At 43.0% G+C, this 19261-nt stretch overlaps 1 protein-coding gene across 16 annotated transcripts in view; it reads right to left on the bottom strand.

Annotated features, from left to right (window-relative positions):
* Positions 1 to 18839, bottom strand: part of LOC139563604 (dystrobrevin beta-like) — an 84858-nt gene extending 66019 nt beyond the window's left edge. For 8 of the 16 annotated variants that reach the window (XM_071382419.1, XM_071382427.1, XM_071382424.1 and 5 more), the window contains exons 1-9: positions 18697 to 18836; positions 9353 to 9420; positions 6775 to 6855; positions 6376 to 6589; positions 4394 to 4479; positions 2659 to 2813; positions 2221 to 2326; positions 1789 to 1955; positions 664 to 791 (exon numbers count right to left, since the gene is read on the bottom strand). In XM_071382419.1, coding sequence (XP_071238520.1) covers positions 664 to 791; positions 1789 to 1955; positions 2221 to 2326; positions 2659 to 2813; positions 4394 to 4479; positions 6376 to 6589; positions 6775 to 6855; positions 9353 to 9420; positions 18697 to 18794 — 1103 coding nt within the window. In that variant the 5' untranslated portion in view covers positions 18795 to 18836. The other 8 variants (XM_071382421.1, XM_071382422.1, XM_071382430.1 and 5 more) reach the window with 5 other exon arrangements.
* Between the last annotated feature and the right edge of the window lie 422 nt (positions 18840 to 19261).

Below are 19261 nucleotides of genomic sequence, written 5' to 3'. Positions count from 1 at the left end.
CATCTCACAATAAACCAACCTAACACATCAGCTTTCTCACATTTAACTAAATAATCATGGCCCTCCAATCTTAGTGAGAAACTATTGACAATGCACCATCAATTGGCAGCGAGCTTGAAAGCCAATGATTTTATCCTATGGAGTTTGGACAACTTACAGTGCAGCACTTGATGACATCAGAGACAGATGGACTCTCTTGGTGAAGTAGACATAAGAGGACCGTTTCATGGACACAGATTAGGCCTAGACGTTCCATGAGGAATCTCCTTTGAACATGTTCTTTAGTCTAGTCCAAGCTCTTCTCTGTCCTGGCACCCCAATGGTGGAACCAGTCTCCCCCTAATGTCAGGACAAAGTCCCTGCCCATCTTCCCAAAACATCTGAAATCCTACCTCTTTAAAAAGTATCTTAAATTACCCCCCCACCCAAAACAAAACTAAAAATGATAAGCACTTGTCTTTTCCTACTAGCAACTACTTTGTTGAGGGAAAATGAACTTACTACGACCGTGGTATGTTGTTTTATGACCTAGCTATCTTAAGATGAATGCACTAGTGTAAGTCACTCTGGATAAGAGAGTCTACTATATGACTAATGTAAATGTATGTCTAGTACTAGGCTTAATCTGTGTCCAGTGGTGGCAGAAGAGTCCAGTGTACTTACACAGTGTGTGGCACGCTGTCCTGGGGTTTCTCTAACTGCTCAGGGAACACTGGGTGAGGTAGCTCTCCAATAGGGACACAGCCCAGAGACTTACTGATGGCGTGACTTAGCTTTTTAGCTGGAGACTTCTGTGAGAGGCAGAAACAAGACGGTGGACATCATATTCACTGTTTTTATTATCAGGGTTAGGGGTTAATTAGAATTGAATTCATTCAATTCAGGACATTCAGTCAATTCAGGAAGTAAATGCAAATTCCAGTTTACTTCCTGAATTGATTGAAGTGAAATGGAATTGACCCCAACCCTGTCTGTTATAATGTGGGAACTGCTTATAGAAGTAGCGTAAAGAGATGTATAGTAATTGACCTTAACTATTTCTAAAATACCCAGTTACATTATGCAATGCATAGTGTACCGAGAATTACAAGGTTTGTTCATGCAGAATGGGACCAAATTCATTGTTTTCTCTGCTTTGTCCGAGATGTTTTCTCTGACAATTGAAAGAACCTTTTTCTACTTCCAAATATGCTCAGCCATTTCATTCTGGGCATGAAGCCCTCAGAATAAAATGGCCATTACCATCCTGATCACAGGCACACAGAGTTCAGGATTGGATTTGGAACCAGTGTAAATCATTTTCCCAGCTTCAATTTACATCACACTGATTGACAAATTGGGAGAATGCTGGCATTGGCATAACTTTCAATTTAATTAGCTGAAATTAGTAAAAACCCATAAATCAGAATATTTAAAAAGGTTAGTTCATGTAGAAACAAGCCCAATGCTCTGCTTATGCATGCAGGCGGCTATTGGATTGTCCGAGCGCAAAGGAAGGCTGAATCTTGGTATTCGATGAAACTATCATAACTTATCTTTGGTGTGTATAAGTGTGATTGTGGGACGTGGTCTCTTTCTCAAAGGTCTGTCTCCTCTTCACCTCCTCTCCTTCATCGTACTGACCTGAAAGAACTGAGCAGCTGAAAGCCAGTCTAATAATGAGCTTCCACCATATTGTTTTCACCTGTCCATTCTTTTTCCAACCAGTTCAGATGAAGGGGAGGAGAAAAGGACAGGAGGGATTTTAATAACCAATTGAGATAGAGACTTTGTGGTTGCCGTGCCTACCCAAGAGGAGTGCTCCTTCATCTGATGCTGGTTGCTATGGGGACCATTGGCATGGCCACGCCAAAAGCAGCTCTGACAGAGTTGGTAGCCATGGCACTGTTGGCACCGGTAACGGAACCCCATCATACTTTCACTCCGGCAATAAGAACATTGCACGGGATGGAAGGCTAGAGGAAACCACAGAGAAATGGTTAGTAAGTCACTGAGGAAATGTTGATACAGTGAGACATAACATATAAGATTTATTATAAGACATTTTAATAGCACATATATGCTTAAAAATAAGTTATAAAGCATTATACCTACAGGTTTTAAGTCAAGTCTTACCCCATTTCTCGATACAAATGCTTAGATTAGAATGACTATTATTGGTGTTTGGCAAATTCACTGTGAAAATAAAGTCAAGGGAACTAATAACAGGGGAAACGTTACCATTTTCAACATTAGCAAGTCGGTGCATGAGAGGTAGCCACACGAGACACTGGGGGGGAGGATCTGCCATCAAAATGTCCAAAAACGTGTTCAGCAAGATCTTCTTCTATATTCAGTTAGACAGAGAATAACTTCTAAATACAAACACACCATTGGGCCCTGGTCAAAAGTAATGCAGTATATAGGGAATAGGGCGCCATTTGGGACGTAACCCATAGTGAATGAAATGGACACCACTGCAAAAGGTCATCTTCAATAATAGATGAATGTGCCCTGCTTATTGAAGACGACCTTTTGAAGTGATTTTTTATGGTCTGTGGACTATATTTACAAGGTTCCTCCCTCATCCTATGTTCATATCTCTCTCTCTCTCTAAGTATATTATACATGTTGTATATTATTTCAGTGAGAGAAACCCTCTTGGTATGTCCAACCTACCTGCTGAGGGAAGCATGTCCGTACGGAGTGTTCTGTGTATCCAAACGACGGGCCCTCGAACACAGCTGTGGGCAGCTTCAGAACTTCACGAAGAAACTGGTCAAACTTAGCAAAGGCCATCACACCATTAGAGTCAGAGATCTGTGAGAAGATACCTGAGAGAGAGAGAGAGAAGTAGAGAGAGAGAGAAGTAGAGAGGGAGAGAAGTAGAGAGAGAGAGAAGTAGAGAGGGAGAGAAGTAGAGATGGAGAGAGAAAGGTGGTGAGTACACCAGATTGATGTACAGTACATCAGTTTACATACATCTACGCCATTTCTACAATCTATTGAATATGAGCTATGAATGATCCTTCTTTACACTTCCATCTTAAACTACAACTACGTTAGTGCTGGAAATGTGACTCAACAGCGTCCCTTTGTGTATAAATTATGCAACTGCGGACACTGTAGCCCAGGGGTTCTCAAACTATTGGGGCCACGTACCCCTTTTGTTAAAGCAAATTCAACAGGAACCCCGTTTAAAAATCAGAACACAAATCAAGTGAGATAAAAAAATATATAAGGATATAAGGAATTTTGCTTAAGTCTCGGGCCCTGGAAAGGAACATTTTAAAGGCCTTCCTCTTGGCATTGGAGAGAACATCTTTCAGTTTAAGAAAATTTTTCAAGCTAATATCTTACAATTAAATAAAAAATAACCACGAGGCAGAGAAAACCTTTCAGTTTTTAAGCTTACATTACAGTGCTTTCAGAAAGTATTCACACCCCTTGACTTTTTCCACATGTTGTTGTGTCACAAAGTGGGATTAAAATTGATTTATAAAAAAAATTGCCAACTGTCTACACAAAATACTCTGTAATGTCAAAGTGGAAGCAAAACTAACATTTGTAAAAGACTTATGAAAAATAAAACACTAATATATCTTGATTAGTTAAGTATTCAACCCGAGTCAATCAATTTTAGAATCACTTTTGGCAACGATTACAGCTGTGAATTGTTGGGGTAGTCTAAGAGCTTTCCACACCTGGATTGTGTAACATTTGCCCATTATTCTTTTCAAAATTCTTCTAGCTCTGTCAAATTGGTTATTGACCATTGCTTGACAACCATTTTCAGGTCTTGCCCTAGATTTTCAAGACGATTTAAGTCAAAACTGTAACTCAGCCACTCAGGAACATTCACTGTCTTCTCGGTAAGCAACTCTAGCGTACATTTGGCCTTGTGTTTTATGTTCTCGTCTTGTTGAAAGATGAATTAATCTCCCAGTGTCTGGTGGAAAGCAGACTGAACCAGGTTTTCCTCTAGGATTCTGCCTGTCATTAAACTATTATTGCACACAGAGTCCATGCAACTTATGTGACTTGTTCAGCTTTTAAAATGTTTATTAATTAGTAAACATTGCAAAAAACATAATTCCACTTTGACATTATGGGGTATTGCGTGTTGGCCAGTAACAAAAATATCTAAATGTAATCAATGATAATATCCGTGTGAGCCTCCCAGGCCCATGTTGCCCAGGGTTAAGAACATACATTGTAGATGAATAATATGACATTGTATTGCATTACACCGTCTAAATTTATTCCATGTGACCAACATGTCTAATATGTTGTTAGTAATATTCATTCAAATAAAATGAGAAAACCTTTGTTTTTATACATATAATTTTGAGATCTGGGACGCAGCTTTAACTGTTACCTCTACCCTGGGCTAAGTTCATGAAGATATACTTACAACGGAGTTTGTCCACTATTTTCCCTCCACACATAGTCGCCAACATTGACTTCATCGAGAAAATGCTCAGTTTCCCGTGGCCTTCACTAAACACACAAACAAACATTTTGGAAAATGTATCTATTCACAACTGAAACACACACACTCATCATACTGACAAAGGAGAAGAATCTTCCCTGTTCAATAAAGCAAATACCCTTTTCCCATGATTTGCTAGCTTTAGCTTGTTGACCACAATATAGAACAAATAATTATCACTTCTGAATCCATCGTGACCATGTTGTCTGAAGGCCCAAAATTATTTGAAGGGGAGAGCTCACAGTTCAGTCCAGCATTACTGATTACTTTAGTCCAGGTAGACACAGACACATTAATCTGATATATTTACAGTCTGGACTCCAACATTGCTCGTCCTAATATTTCTATATTTCTTAATTAACTCCATTATTTTCAGATGTGTGTATTGTTAGATACTACTGCACTGTTGGAGCTAGGAACACAAGCACTTCGCTACACCCGCAATAACATCTGCTAAATATATGTATTCCATAGTAAGAAATTATATCTTGTGGGCCTCCCGAGTGGTGCAGAATCTAAGTGCTTGATGCGTCACTATAGACCCGGGTTTGATCCCAGGCTGTGTCACAGCCGGCCGTGACTCGGAGACCCATGAGGCGGCAGACAATTGGCCCAGGGTCGTCCGGGTTAGGGGAGGTTATGGCAGGCTGCGATTTCCTTGTCCCATCACACTCTAGCGACTCCTTGTGGCGGGCCAGGCGCCTGCAAGCTGACTTTGGTCACTCACTGGACGGTGTTTCCTCCGACACATTGGTGCGGCTGGCTTCCGGGTTAAGCGAGCAATGTGGCTTGGCAAGGTCGTGTTTCGGAGGACACATGACTCTCGACCTTTGCCTCTCCCAAGTCCGTAGGGGAGTTGCAGAGATGGGACAAGACCTACCAATTGGATATAAAAAAGGGGTAAAAATTTTTAAAAAATAAAAATCTCTGGTTCTGAAAATAAGGTGTTGCACCATACTTAAATCTATAGACATGTACATGCACTTTTCATATAGCAGTTCAAAGCAAGTGTATACACGTCACTCCTGCTCCCTCTGGCGCTCGACGTCGCCGGTCTACAAACCACCAGTCCTGGCAACCCACATTGCGCACACCTGGCAACCATCATTGCACAGAACCTGCTCCCTATGGTTACGGCACACCTGGACTTCATCATGACCCTGATTACTCTCCCTTCATACAGCCCTCACCAACCTCAGTCATCAGGCAGTATTGGTTCTGTTTTCATGTCCAGACACTTCTCTTGTTTGGTAACTCTCCATGTTCGTTATTATTAAAAACTCACCATCTGCACCTGCTTCCTGACTCCCTGCGTCGTCGTTACAACACAATGTACAAAACATTAAGAACACCTTCCTAATATTGAGTTGCACCCCTTTTGCCCTCAGAACAGCCTAAATTTGTCAGGGCATGGACTCTACAAAGTGTCAAAAGCGTCCCATGTTGACTTCAATGCTTCCCACAGTTGTGTCAAGTTGGCTGGATGTCCTTTGGGTGGTGGACCATTCTTGATACACACGGGAAACCGTTGAGTGTGAAAAACTCAGCAGCATTGCAGTTCTTGACACAAACCGGTGCGCCTGGCACTTACTACCATACCCTGTTCAAAGGCACTTAAATATTGTGTCTTCCCATTCACCCTCTGAATGGCACACATACACAATCCATGTCTCAATTGTCTCAAGGATTAAATATCCTTCTTTAACCTGTCTCCTCCACTTCATCTACACTGATAGAAGTGGATTTAACAGGTGACATCAATAAGGGATCATAGCTTTCACCTGGATTCACCTGGTCAGTCTATGTCATGGATAGAGCAGGTGTTCCTAATGTTTTGTCCACTCAGTGTATACTGTATGTAATATTCTATATCTAATGTATATCCTGTGTCTAATGTAGTGCACCTGTCGTATGTAGCCACCATGAAGTTGAGGAGCAGACTGATGGACTGCTCTACGTTGATCTGGTGCATGGTGGGAAGACGCTTGTTGAGCTGGTAGTAGATGGAGGACAAGATGGTCTCCAGTCTAGACACGTTAATCTCTGCGTTGTGGTCCAGTGTGTTCAAACCGCTGTCACGGAACGCCTCGATCATGTTCCACACATCCACCAGGTGCACTGGGATAGGAGAAGGATGGAAAAGATTGACAAAATAATAGATTTCTTCTAAATGAACTAATTACGTTCAAGTGTACCGTATTTGAAACAAACATATGTGACATTGTTGTGTGTACAGTTTAATAAGTTAGGAGAGTAAGATCTTCAGTAAAGGAAACTAAAAGAGCCCGGCAGCGAGAACTTACGGTTGCATCTTTTCTGCACGAATCTTAGCTTGCAGGCCGTCCTATAGGTTGACAGTCTGATGACGTCAAAGTTTTGTCCCCCTGATAAAAATTAAAAGATGAATCAACAAACTAACACAACCACACACACAAAACCCACTGTATGGGGAAGTGGAATGTACTGTACAGTGTAACATGCATGGATGTGAATGGCTTGGCTAAGACACAGCAGTGTGAATGATTAGTACTGGTTTTCCTCTGGAGATTTCACTCTCAGACAGTGCATGTAGTGAAGGGGTTCTCAAACTTTTTGGGGCCGGGGACCCCTTTATAATCAGAACACAACTCAAGTAAAAAGACAATAGCATACAAGGAGTTGTACTATGACTTTGGCAGTGCATGGCCGGATGAACCAAGTCTAGGGCCCTGGGAAAGACAATTTTAAAGGCTCTCTCTTGGCATCGGCGATACATTTTTGCAGTTTTCAAGCAAATGTAATACACATTTTGTCAAGGGGAACAAAAATCCAATGTTTCAGCTTTAAAGCTAATAACCTGCAATTTTACACATTTTGCCATGAGGCAGAAAGAAAACTTTGCCGTTTTAAAGCTTAAATTACAGTGCAAGTCGGAAGTTTACATACACCTTAGCCAAATACATTTAAACTCAGTTTTTCACAATTCCTGACATTTAATCCTAGTAAAAATTGCCTGTCTTAGGTCAGTTAGGATCACCACTTTATTTTAAGAATGTGAAATGTCAGAATAATAGTAGAGAGAAGGATTTATTTCAGCTTTTATTTCTTTCATCACATTCCCAGTGGGTCAGAAGTGTACATACACTCATTTAGTATTTGGTAGCATTGCCTTTAAATTGTTTAACTTGGGTCAAATGTTTTGGGTAGCCTTCCACAAGCTTCCCACAATAAGTTGGGTGAATTTTGGCCCATTCCTCCTGACAGAGCTGGTGTATCTGAGTCAGGTTTGTAGGATCCTTGATCGCACACGCTTTTTCAGTTCTGCCCACACATTTTCTATAGGATTGAGGTCAGGGCTTTGTGATGGCCACTCCAATACCTCAACTTTGTTGTCCTTAAGCCATTTTGCCACAACTTTGGAAGTATGCTTGGGATCATTGTCAATTTGGAAGCCCCATTTGCGACCAAGCTTTAACTCCCTGACTGATGTCTTGAGATGTTGCTTCAATATATACACCAGTCCCTCCTGTGGCAAAGCACCCCCACAACATGATGCTGCCACCCCCATGCTTCCCGGTTGGGATGGTGTTCTTCGGCTTGCAGGCCTCCCCCTTTCTCCTCTAAACATAACGATGGTCATTATGGCCAAACAGTTCTATTTTTGTTTCATCAGACCAGAGGACATTTCTCCAAAAAGCGCGATCTTTGTCCCCGTCTGCAGTTGCAAACCGTAGTCTGGCTTTTTTATGGCGGTTTTGGAGCATTGGCTTCTTCCTTGCTGAGCAGATTTTCAGGTTATGTTAATATAGAACTCATTACTGTGGATATAGATACTTTTGTACCCGTTTCCTCCAGCATCTTCACAAGGTCCTTTGCTGTTGTTCTGGGATTGATTTGCACTTTTCGCACCAAAGTATGTTAATCTCTAGGAGACAGAACGCGTCTCCTTCCTGAGAGGTATGAAGGCTGAGTGGTCCCATGGTGTTTATACTTGCGTACTATTGTTTGTACAGATGAACATGGTACCTTCAGGGGTTTGGAAATTGCTCCCAAGGATGAACCAGACTTGTGGAGGTCTACATTTCTTTTGATTTTCCCATGATGTCAAGCAAAGAGGCGCTGAGTTTGAAGGTAGGCCTTGAAATACATCCACAAGTACACCTCCAAATGACTCAAATGATGTCAATTAGCCTATCAGAAGCTTCTAAAGCCATGACATCATTTTCTGGAATTTTCCACGCTGTTTAAAGGCACAGTCAACTTAGCGTATGTAAACTTCTGACACACTGGAATTGTGATACAGTGAATTATAAGTGAAATAATCTGTCTGTAAACAATTGTTGGAAAAAGGAATTGTGTTATGCACAAAGTAGATGTCCTAACTGACTTGCGAAAACTATAGTTTGTTCACAAGAAATTTGTGGAGTGGTTGAAAAACTAGTTTTAATGACTAAGTGTATGTAAACTTCCGACTTGAACTGTATGTGAAAATAAAATAATTTTGGGGGAATACAAGAACTATTGAGTTGAAAAATGTATAATTGGTGGAGTAACTGTGGATACCAATATCCCTGTGAGCCTCCCAGGCCCATGTTAAGAACATACATTGTAGATGAATATTATTACATTGTATTGTTTGTATTGTATTACACCCTCTAAACTTATTCCACGGATCCCTTAGCCAAGATTTGTTTAATCTGCTGTTGCTAATGTAAAAACAAAAATGTAAATATATGTATTTGGAGATCTGGCCTCGGACCCCCTGCAGTACCTCTGCAGACCCACTTTGAGAATCCCTGATGTAGAGGGGAATGTACAGTATAATGCTTTACTGTGCACAGCAGATTATAACAGTGTGTAAATGAATAGTAATAGTTTGGCTCTGGAGCTCTGTCTACTCACTCATCTCCATGAAGAGTTGTCTCCTCTCCACCATGGCCTTGCCTCGTTTACTGGGTTCTTCTATCATTCTGGGGGGGGGGGGGGGGGGATACCACAACAGGCAATAAGCACACATTAACTTCTCACTACATAATTACATCATCATTGTAGACAATATACATTATCAGTCTTCTCTGCCCTCTATCATTCTGGGGAAAGAATACAGCAAGCATTACTACCTACTCACTAAGTGATTGGATAATTATTGTATACATTAGACATATTACTCATTTTTAGGGAAATAAACCAGCAAGCATGCATTACCTACTCATTACATACCTGTAATGACTATACATCATTGTAACCATTGTATACATTATCGAGGTCCATTATAGCCTTTGTGCATTCAAGTTAAAGCAGTAGTGTAAAATATGAATCTAACTGATCCTGTATACTCTATACATTCATCACTCTGAGTATTTATATATCATATATGGAATGTTCAATAATGTACAACTCATACACTCTTAGAGGAAAAAGGGTTCTTTGGATGTCCCCATAGGAGAACCCTTTGAAGAACCCGTTTTGGTTCCAGGTAGAACCCTTTCTGTGGAAAGGTTCCTACATGGAACACAAAGAGTTCTACCTGGAACCAAAACGCTTCTACCTGGACCCAAAAAGGGTTATTCAAAGGGTTTTCCTTAAAAAAGTTATAGATCTGTAATTTTTCCATTGAAAGCAAGTCTAAGAAGCGGTAGAGCTGTTCTATGTGCACTATTTCGATGTTTCCAGTTCTTAAGTTTTGTTTTTGCATCCTATACTTTCGGTTTTGTACACCAGCTACAAACAGCTGAATATACTATATTTTGGGTTATTGAAAAATATATTTCACAGCAGTTTAGATGGTACAATGATTCTCACCACATTGGGAAATTAGGCAAACTTTTAAGATATTTAGTAACCAGGAAATGCAGCGATTTCTACATATTGCACCTTTAAGAAAAAGTTAACTTAATCTACTGATGATTTTGTCAGCTAAAAATCCCAGAGGTATTTATTTACCTGTCGCTGCCTGAATATTAAACAAAGGGAAGCATTAACTGCTGCTGCCCCTGTGGAGAGAAGCACAATCATAGACAGCTAGCTAGTTGCTTCCTTAATATTCCGTGTCTGTTGTGCTCTGTAGTAGGATAAGCAGTCCTTCCAGACAAAATGGGTTTGAATCATTAACACCCTCCCTTCAAGGACTTGATGAACTCTACCAAACATGTTTTTTGGGGGGGGTTTCTTCCCGCAAAGTGGAACACACTTGAGTTCTCCTGCTCTGTCTCTTTATAGTACACTACAGGGCCCATAGGGCACTGGTCAAAAGTAGTGCACTTTTAGTGAATGGGGTGCCATTTGGGGGACACACGTCCTGTCTGTACCCTACAAATGATAATTCTCCATGACATCGCTCCTCAGCTAAGACCTGTGGATTAATGGTCCCGAAAGGCAGCCAGGGGTGCAGACAGAGGAGACACTTAATGATGATAGACACAGAACACATTACAACTATTCAATGATTGGTTCTGAAACCCGGGAAATGACACGATAAGCTTGGATGGTACCAGACCTGGGTTCAAATACTTGTAGTGTTTCCTCTAGCTTGCCTGGAGTGACAGGTGGATGAGGCTTGCACTGTTGGAACTTTTCTATTGGTTCAATTCAACAAGGTGAGCTCAATGAAACCCAGACAGTATCGGAAATTATTTCAAATAGTATTTGAACCCAGGTTTGCTTGGCTGGCAGAGGGCTCTATTCAAATACAGTACAGTATCAACATCCCATCAGACGAGCCAGAGATCTTCATCAGCTGAACCGTTGAACGTGAGCAGTCAGTGCTTGCATACCCAATGGCACCCTATTCCCTTTATAGTGCACTACTTTAGACCAGACCCCTATGGGGATAGCGTGCCACTTTGGGCACAGTCAGTGAAGCCAAGCCAAGGTTGAACCCTCAGGAACTCTGTTGACATGGGCTTTATATGCCTCCCGTCTCACTCAAGTAGCTGGACAGCCCTAGTTTCCAGTCCCATAAAGCTATTGATATACAGATTAAATATAATAATAATAATCATCATAATAATAAATAATAAATTGTTGTCCATATAATGTGCAATAAAGGGTTGTTAGATAATAGATTATGACATGTAGTAGATAGTATGTAGAATGGAAGAAAACACCAGCTGTGCTCAGGAGGGAAACTAACAGAAGCAAGTCAGCAGTGATTGTACAATGGCCCTCTGTAATATTCAAATACGCAGTAGACCTACTGAAGACTTAGCTTGTCTGAGCTTGTCATATGTAGGCAACTAAGACTCTGAATGAGAAAGTGGATACCAAAACAAATAACTTCTGTTGATATTGAGGAAAATGTCAATCCTTGATTGGCCATTGTGAAATGTAATATAACTTAATAGGATATCAGACCCTGACTGAACTCTTGTGGGCAGACCAGACATAACATAATACACAATATTTGGTTCTGGGAGGCTGACATTATAGTTTGATAAATCATTGAAAGGCTTCTTAAATTGCACCTGTAGGCATTAAAAGTCAAGTAGCCTAATGAACTTTAGATACTATATGTTGGATCATTAGTCACTTCTGAGTACAGTGGTGACAGGCCTGCAGGTGCACATTCATCAAATACCATTAAATTACCGAGGTAAAGACAGATTCAGATTGGATATTCGACTGTAGTTTTCCTTACGTCCATCAACCGCAGTTAGGGACCGTCAACATAGTGACAAATCAATTTTTTCAAATTTCAATAGCTCTTTAACCATTACGCCTAAAACTTTAAAAACTAGTTCTTGCTAACCCGATGGCATAGACACACATTGCACACACTTTTTTTTTGTTGATTTACATTTTTGAATTTCAAAAGCTCCTTGGTCATGTGACCTACTGACTTCAAACAAGGTTCAGAATGTACACAAAGTGGGCCTACACATTGCACACCCTTTAATTTGTCCATTTTCATCTCACACAATTGTACGTGAATTTTCAATGTTTCTAATTTCAATAGCTCATAGGTCATGTGACCTACTGACCTCAAACAAGGTTCAGAATGTCCACTGACTATCCTTGTATATTGCACAACCTTTAGGTTTGTCTATTTTTCATCTCACACGATTTTACATACATTTTTCAAACTTTATCATTTCAATAGCTCCTTGGTAATGTGACCTACTGACCTCAAACTACTTTCCGAATGTCCACGCACTGGCGGAAACGGGCGCTGCTAGGCATCCAGTGCGGTAACGTGACCGATCCCGGGGGAAGCTGGCGGGAGGCCCGGGGAGGGTTTTCTTTTCTTCGTGAAGGGGAGGGCACCCTGGAATGGGTTCGCCCCGAGAGAGGGGCCCAAGCCCTGGAAAGCGTTGCGGTTTTGGCGGCGTCCGGTGAGCTCTCCCTGGCCCTTGAAAATCCGGGGGAGAGGGTGTAAATCTCACGCCGGGCCGTACCCATATCCGCAGCAGGTCCCCAAAGTGAACAGCCTCTGGCATGTTATAACAATGTAGGTAAGGGAAGTTGGCAAAAAAGATCCGTAACTTCGGGATAAGGATTGGCACCAAGGGCTGAGTCGGTCGGGCTTGGGTGAGAAACGGGGCTGGGCTCGAGTCGCGGCTGGGGGAGCAGTCGTTCTGTCGCCCTCCTTTCGCCACCATTGGAAGTTCGTTGTGTGGCCCATCTTGCGGTCTCTCGTGGGTGGTCTCGCAAGGGGGGGGTGGTGTCCGTCTGCAGGCCGAAGCCAGACCGGTGGGGGGGTTGAGTCCGGCAGCCAACCGCGGCAACTTTGAACGCACGCAGGGCCCTTCTCACGGATCTCCCCAGCTACGGCGCTCGCCGGCCCCACACATTGTAGGTGGGGAGGTCTCCTCTACACTCACTAGAGTCGAGGCGGAGTAAACCCATTGGCCCCACAGTGATAGGGCATTGCATGGATCTGGCTCATGCCCTACGAAGTGGGGAGAGGTATCTCCAGCTTGTCTGGGGAGGGAGGCCTACATTTGCTGTGGGTAGTACCATCCACGCCCATTCATTTGCTGCAGAACTATAAAATGGACGGAAGAAGCCTAGGTTCCCACTGGGCACGGGTCACTGAATGTCAACTTGATGAAATTCAAACGAGCGTACCCATCTGTCGCGGTCGCACTCAAATCACCCGTGGGGTGACTGTGACCCCCTCATGTCAAAGTGAGGAATATCGATGAAGCGCTGGTAAAGGTGGTCCCGGAGAGCTGGCTGGGCAAGCAAATGATTGAAAGGGGATGATTTTTTTCCTGATGCTTCTTCCGACACACGGTCGATGGTGCCACTAGATAGTGCGATGGGTATTTGATTCTCAAGCCTATAAGTATTACGCTGGCACCTGAGGTCGATTGGGTGCAAAAACCAAGTTAAAGTCCGCTGAAGGTTAGTAGTAGCAACTGATGTCCAGTTTGTAAGACAGAAAAGCCTCTGATACGACCGGGTATGACGCAAATGGATGTCAATTTGATGATATCTGACTGTAGCATGCTACCCTTCGCGGTCTCACTCAAACCAACTTTGGGGTGGCTGTGACCCCCTCATGTCAAGTGAGGAAATTCGATGAAGATGGGGGTAAACTGTGGGACATAATTAAGAGTCTCTTGAGGTAGCCAAATGCCTCGTCATCTAATTAGTGACACACACGAATGGATGAACAAGATTCCCACTGTCCCTACCTACTATCTAGCGAAACCACAGCCAAGGGAAAGAAGACCCTGTTGAGCTTGACTCTAGTCTGGCACTGTGAAGAGACATGCGAGCTGTAGAATAAGTGGGAGGCCTCGGCCGCCTGTGAAATACCACTACTCTTATCGTTTTCTCACTTACCCGGTTAGGCGGGGAGGCGAGCCCCGAGCGGGCTCTCGCTTCTGGCATCAAGCAGAAGCGCGACCCGCTCCGAGGACAGTGGCAGGTGGGGAGTTTGACTGGGGCGGTACACCTGTCAAACGGTAACGCAGGTGTTCTACGGCGAGCTTAGGGAGGACAGAAACTTCCCGTGGAGCAGAAGGGCAAAAGCTTGCTTGATCTTGATTTTCAATATGAATACACACAAGCGGGGCCTCAAGATCCTTCTGAATTTTTGGCTTTTAAGCAGGTGGTGTCAGAAAAGTTACCACAGGGAAAACTGGCTTGTGGTTTGCCAAGCTTTCATAGTGACGTTTGTTTTTGATCCTTCGATGTTGGCTCTTCCTATCATTGTGAAGCAGAAGCGTTGGATTGTTCACCCACTAATAGGAAACGTGAGCTGGGTTTAGACCGTCGTGAGACAGGTTAGTTTTACTCTACTGATGATGTGTTGTTGCAATAGTAATCCTGCTCAGTACGAGAGGACCCTCAGGTTCAGACATTTGGTGTATTTGATTGGCTGAGGAGCCAATGGTGCGAAGCTTCCATCTGTAGGATTATGACTGAACGCCTCTAAGTCAGAATCACCCCTAAACGTAACGATACCATAGCGCCACGGATCTTCGGTTGGGCCGGGATAGCCTGCCTCTTATGGCAGGTGAGTAGAGCCGTTCGTGACAGGGTTGGGGTGTGGCAGGATGAATTGACGCCCCTCTCCTGATGTGCACCGCATGTTTGTGGGGAACCTGGTGCTAATCACTCGTAGACGGCCTGATTCTGGGTTTCGTACGTAGCAGAGCAGCTCACTCGCTGCGATCTATTGAAAGTCAGCCCTCGATCCAAGATTTTGCCGGGCCCGTCCTCTGGTGGGACTGTGAGTCATGTTGGGACTCGCTGTGGAAGTCAAAAGGTCCCCAGGTGCACGAGGAGACCTTCCCCAAGGCAGGGGGTACTCAGAGTCCGAGCAGGGCCGGCCGTACTCAGGGGCTTAGGGCAGCACTCAGGCTGTGGAGGTTGGGGACTTAGTCTCTGAGCGGATAAAAGCAGGCAGGTCAACAGGTGCCCAGAGCCTGTTTCGGGTTACCAGGTGCACGTGGTTCCTGACAGCAGGACTATAGACGTTTTAGTAATTCCAGGGAGTAAGCTATACTCTAAGGCCAAGGGAGAGGGGTGTTGACCGGGTAGGGAGAGTAGGTGTGGAGGCCTGTAGTTCCAGGGAGTAAGCTATACACTCTCAGGCCCAGGGAAAGGGCAGGCAGGGAGTGTAGGCCTAGAGGCCAGGAGTCAGAGGTCACCAGGTCAATGGGGGCCTGCCTGGAGGTCAGGAAGGCCCCAAGGAGAAGGCCCAAGTGAATAGGTGTGCGAGTGAAACTGTCCTTCAAGGGGGCAGAGCAGGCAAATTAATGTAAAATCGTGTGAGATTAAAATGTGCAATATAGAAGGGTAGTCAGTGGACATTCTGAACCTTGTTTGAAGTCAGTAGGTCACACGACCAAGGAGCTATTGAAATTTGAGAATAAAAAAACGTTTGTACTAACTAATCCAACTAGGAATACAAAATGCTGCTCACATTTACACGTTTATTAACTTTGCAAAGCGAAGTAATTTCAAATTTGTGAAAATAAGTGCGCAATTTTTCCAACATCATGACACTTATTTGGAGTCTGTGGCTCAAGTGGTTTGAAAGCTATTGAGGTTTGAAAGCGCAAATATCCGTCGAATATCCAACTTGAAACTGGCTTTACATTGATCATTAAATGACATGCTTACTGTAAATAAGAATGGGCGGGTCTACTAAGCCATCATAAAGGTAAAGCAGTGGTTATTATGATAATGATCGTAGTGATGGTAATTATACACCGATTACACTATCACTCGTATTTCATGTAACAGCGATTCACCAAAACTTATGCTACGACGCTGGGAAGTTGTCAAGCGCAACTGCGCTACCGAACGAGGTAGACACACATCCATGCTCGAGTTAGACGCAACTGGAAGTCATGCTTTTCAATGAGAGTACCACGGTAAATACCTTTACGGCTGACGGTGAATGTTATCAGCCGCCAAGGTAGACGGGCCATGCCGCCAGAGTTTAAATATTTCAACTGTAGCTTGTTTTCTACCGGATGTTGATTTGCACTGTTTGTTTACTGAAATCAACATAGCAACGGATACCGTCCTGCTAGCTTGCTTTTGCTGTCAAACGCAGGATAAATTCAGGCTTAATATGTTTTTGGGAAACCTTCGCTTGGTCAGAAAAATATGTTGGTGCAAACAATGTTCTACTCCAAAACATAGCAAAGCGACATCTGTTTCTGTAGCTAGTTAGGTAGCTAAAAACCGCATATAAAAAATAAACAGTTAGGTAGCTAGGTGTCATCGTCTAAAATAGCCCCAATTTACAAGAGTTTTAATTTCTGATCGATTATGGTCGGACCCGGCCCTATCAAGCCACACTAGCCCTGCTTATAACGATAGCGTGGGCAGAGATATTGGAGAAAGGAGATCCCATTGGCCAATGAACATGTGAAACGTTTAACGCCCCACTCAGCATACTGTCGACCAATCGCGTTCACGTTGTCATGCCAGGTACCACGGTTGCTAAGGCCATCGTCATTCAACCCCCTACTCAGAGTCAGGGTATGAGTCGATAAATGTGCCTATTTTCCTCGAACGTATGTAATGTCAGGATCCCAAAGCTATACGATATTACAAAGAACAAGATAATTATCTCAAATCTCGGAAAACATTTGTAATGTTATACTTCTTGTTGGGTTTTTGAGCTAGCGCCCAATTGACTCCCATTCAGTCCTTGGACAGTCCTTGTCCCAGAATGCAACGCGCGGCCCATTGACGACGTCTGGGCAACGTACACAATGGGCGTTAATACAATTCCAACGGAGTGTCCTATCTCCTCAAAAGTATCTGGCTCGGGGCAAAAGGCCTACTAACTAGCTAGTTATTTTCATGAATGGAAGTTTGATTTTAATAGGAGAACAACACGTGGCTGCCGTAGTAATACCATTGCTAAGAATAATGACAATTAATGCAGTTTCTGCACATTGTTTTCAGGCTGTTTGCATTGAGTGTTAGCTAGGTACCCCCAAAAAGTTGCTAAAAACATCTGCATCAAAGATATGTGAGTGACTTTGTCATACTGCAAACCGAAGTCAACGTAGCAGAGAAACAGCCTACCTCCAGTTTACAAACGGTCATCAATGTTGACAAAATCCTTATTTATTCTGTATTTTGACTAGCTAGGATGAATTAGGTGCAACTGTTTGGGATATGGCTGGCAGAAGCTGCAGGGTCAATCTTTTATCCCCGTGTCTGGTTGTATGTCGGGGAGAATGTTGCACTACTTAGCTAACATTTCAGATCCTGGTTTTATTTCAAATGCTCACACAGACGTTTTCCCATTCGATAGAACAAATAATGGTTTATTACCAATGCGGTACTGTAAACACATCGTGGTCTGTGTGTGCTTGTTTGCAGACTTTTTGTTTCACTTTGACAGTGCTTTAGACCATAGTGCTGGCGCTTGGCTTGCGCATGCAAATTCAGCGCACAAGACAGTCTAAAATATAATTTTGTTATTTGACTCTTCAAAATAAAAGCTTATTTGACACGTCAATTAGTGTTATTTGAGGTGTATCTTTTTTGACACAAAAATACCCAAACTGCGCTCCATAGATGACCACCCATCATCAAATGCCAAACGGCCTGAGCTATATCATCTGCATTATTAGGCATATCAGCGTTTTTAATATAATAATGTCAACCTAAACGAAATGCAAATACATCGGTGATAGTAGGCCTATCGCCAAGCATTACGTCATTCCACGGGTTTCATTTGCAATGAATGAACTCAAGCGCATCAGCCTCTATAGGAGCATCACAGCACACACTAAAATAATAAATGTGTCATTTGAATAACGCAGTGATATATCTACCGCACCTAGCCGAGTAGGTATCCCAGCTAATGATAACATAATTTTAAGTGAGTCAACATACGGAGGACTAGGGTTTATAGGGCTCGAAAGGCGAAAACATCATCCACGCTCTCGGTGACGAATCATTAGCTTTACAATACTTTATGCGTCTCAGATCTGGAAGGAACCGAACGATCTACGCGGCCATACTGCTGTTTTAACTCCCTATTTACCTTGTTTCCGCAATATGAGTGTGTCGTGTGATGCATCTTAAAGGAATATGCGATATGATAATGTACCCTAAATATCTACCCTAATAAATGTGTAGTAGCCTAATTTAGATGTGCCTTCTCCACTCTATAGGCTATTTAAATGAAAATTATACATATAATTAGCCTTACCAGTTTGAAAATCACGCAAGTGACGTTTATAGCATCAACATCAGATGAAGAGGATATAAGTAGTCAGGATATTTCCTTCGTGAATCATCGCTGCACTCAGTCTCACCTGTCTGTCCGCATTCGTTCGTTATTGCTGTCCGAGCAATGCAAAACGATTGATATTATACATAAACTGTACCATATCCAGTGCGTTTCCTGTTTCATAGCCTACGACTCAGAATTACGGTGGTGGCACAGATAGAACAATGAGACACATATTTCACCGGATGTATAAATGTGAAGCATCCGGTTGGCGTTTCCACTCACTACCAAATATGGTGATGAGAGGAAGCCCGGTGGCCGGCAGTAGGAGACTTTACCCTTTGCCAAAGTCTCTAAAAATGCCGCTGTTTAGGGCGAATTTAGTTAATGCACACGCGCACTTCACACAGTAGGAACAGTCTAGAACGCACAAATAGAATCTCACTGGCTCGTGCTTGGCTCTGCCCACTATGATTCATTGGAAACGACAGGCTCTGGTCTATCTTGTGTTAGTTATAAAAATCTTCGGTGGTGGCGTCTCATAAAAGTGTACGAGCGCCGCGCTCTCTCCTCAGCATCATGAACAACCGAACACCCGAAGACAGCAAAGCGCGGGCGAGCAAGATGGGGCTGCGCCCGTATCACACAGC

The sequence above is a fragment of the Salvelinus alpinus genome, chromosome 34 (assembly GCF_045679555.1).
Source record: "Salvelinus alpinus chromosome 34, SLU_Salpinus.1, whole genome shotgun sequence".
NCBI lineage: Eukaryota > Metazoa > Chordata > Actinopteri > Salmoniformes > Salmonidae > Salvelinus > Salvelinus alpinus.
The sequence above is the reverse complement of the archived record's forward strand: the minus strand, read 5'-3'. Positions and strand labels throughout refer to the sequence as shown.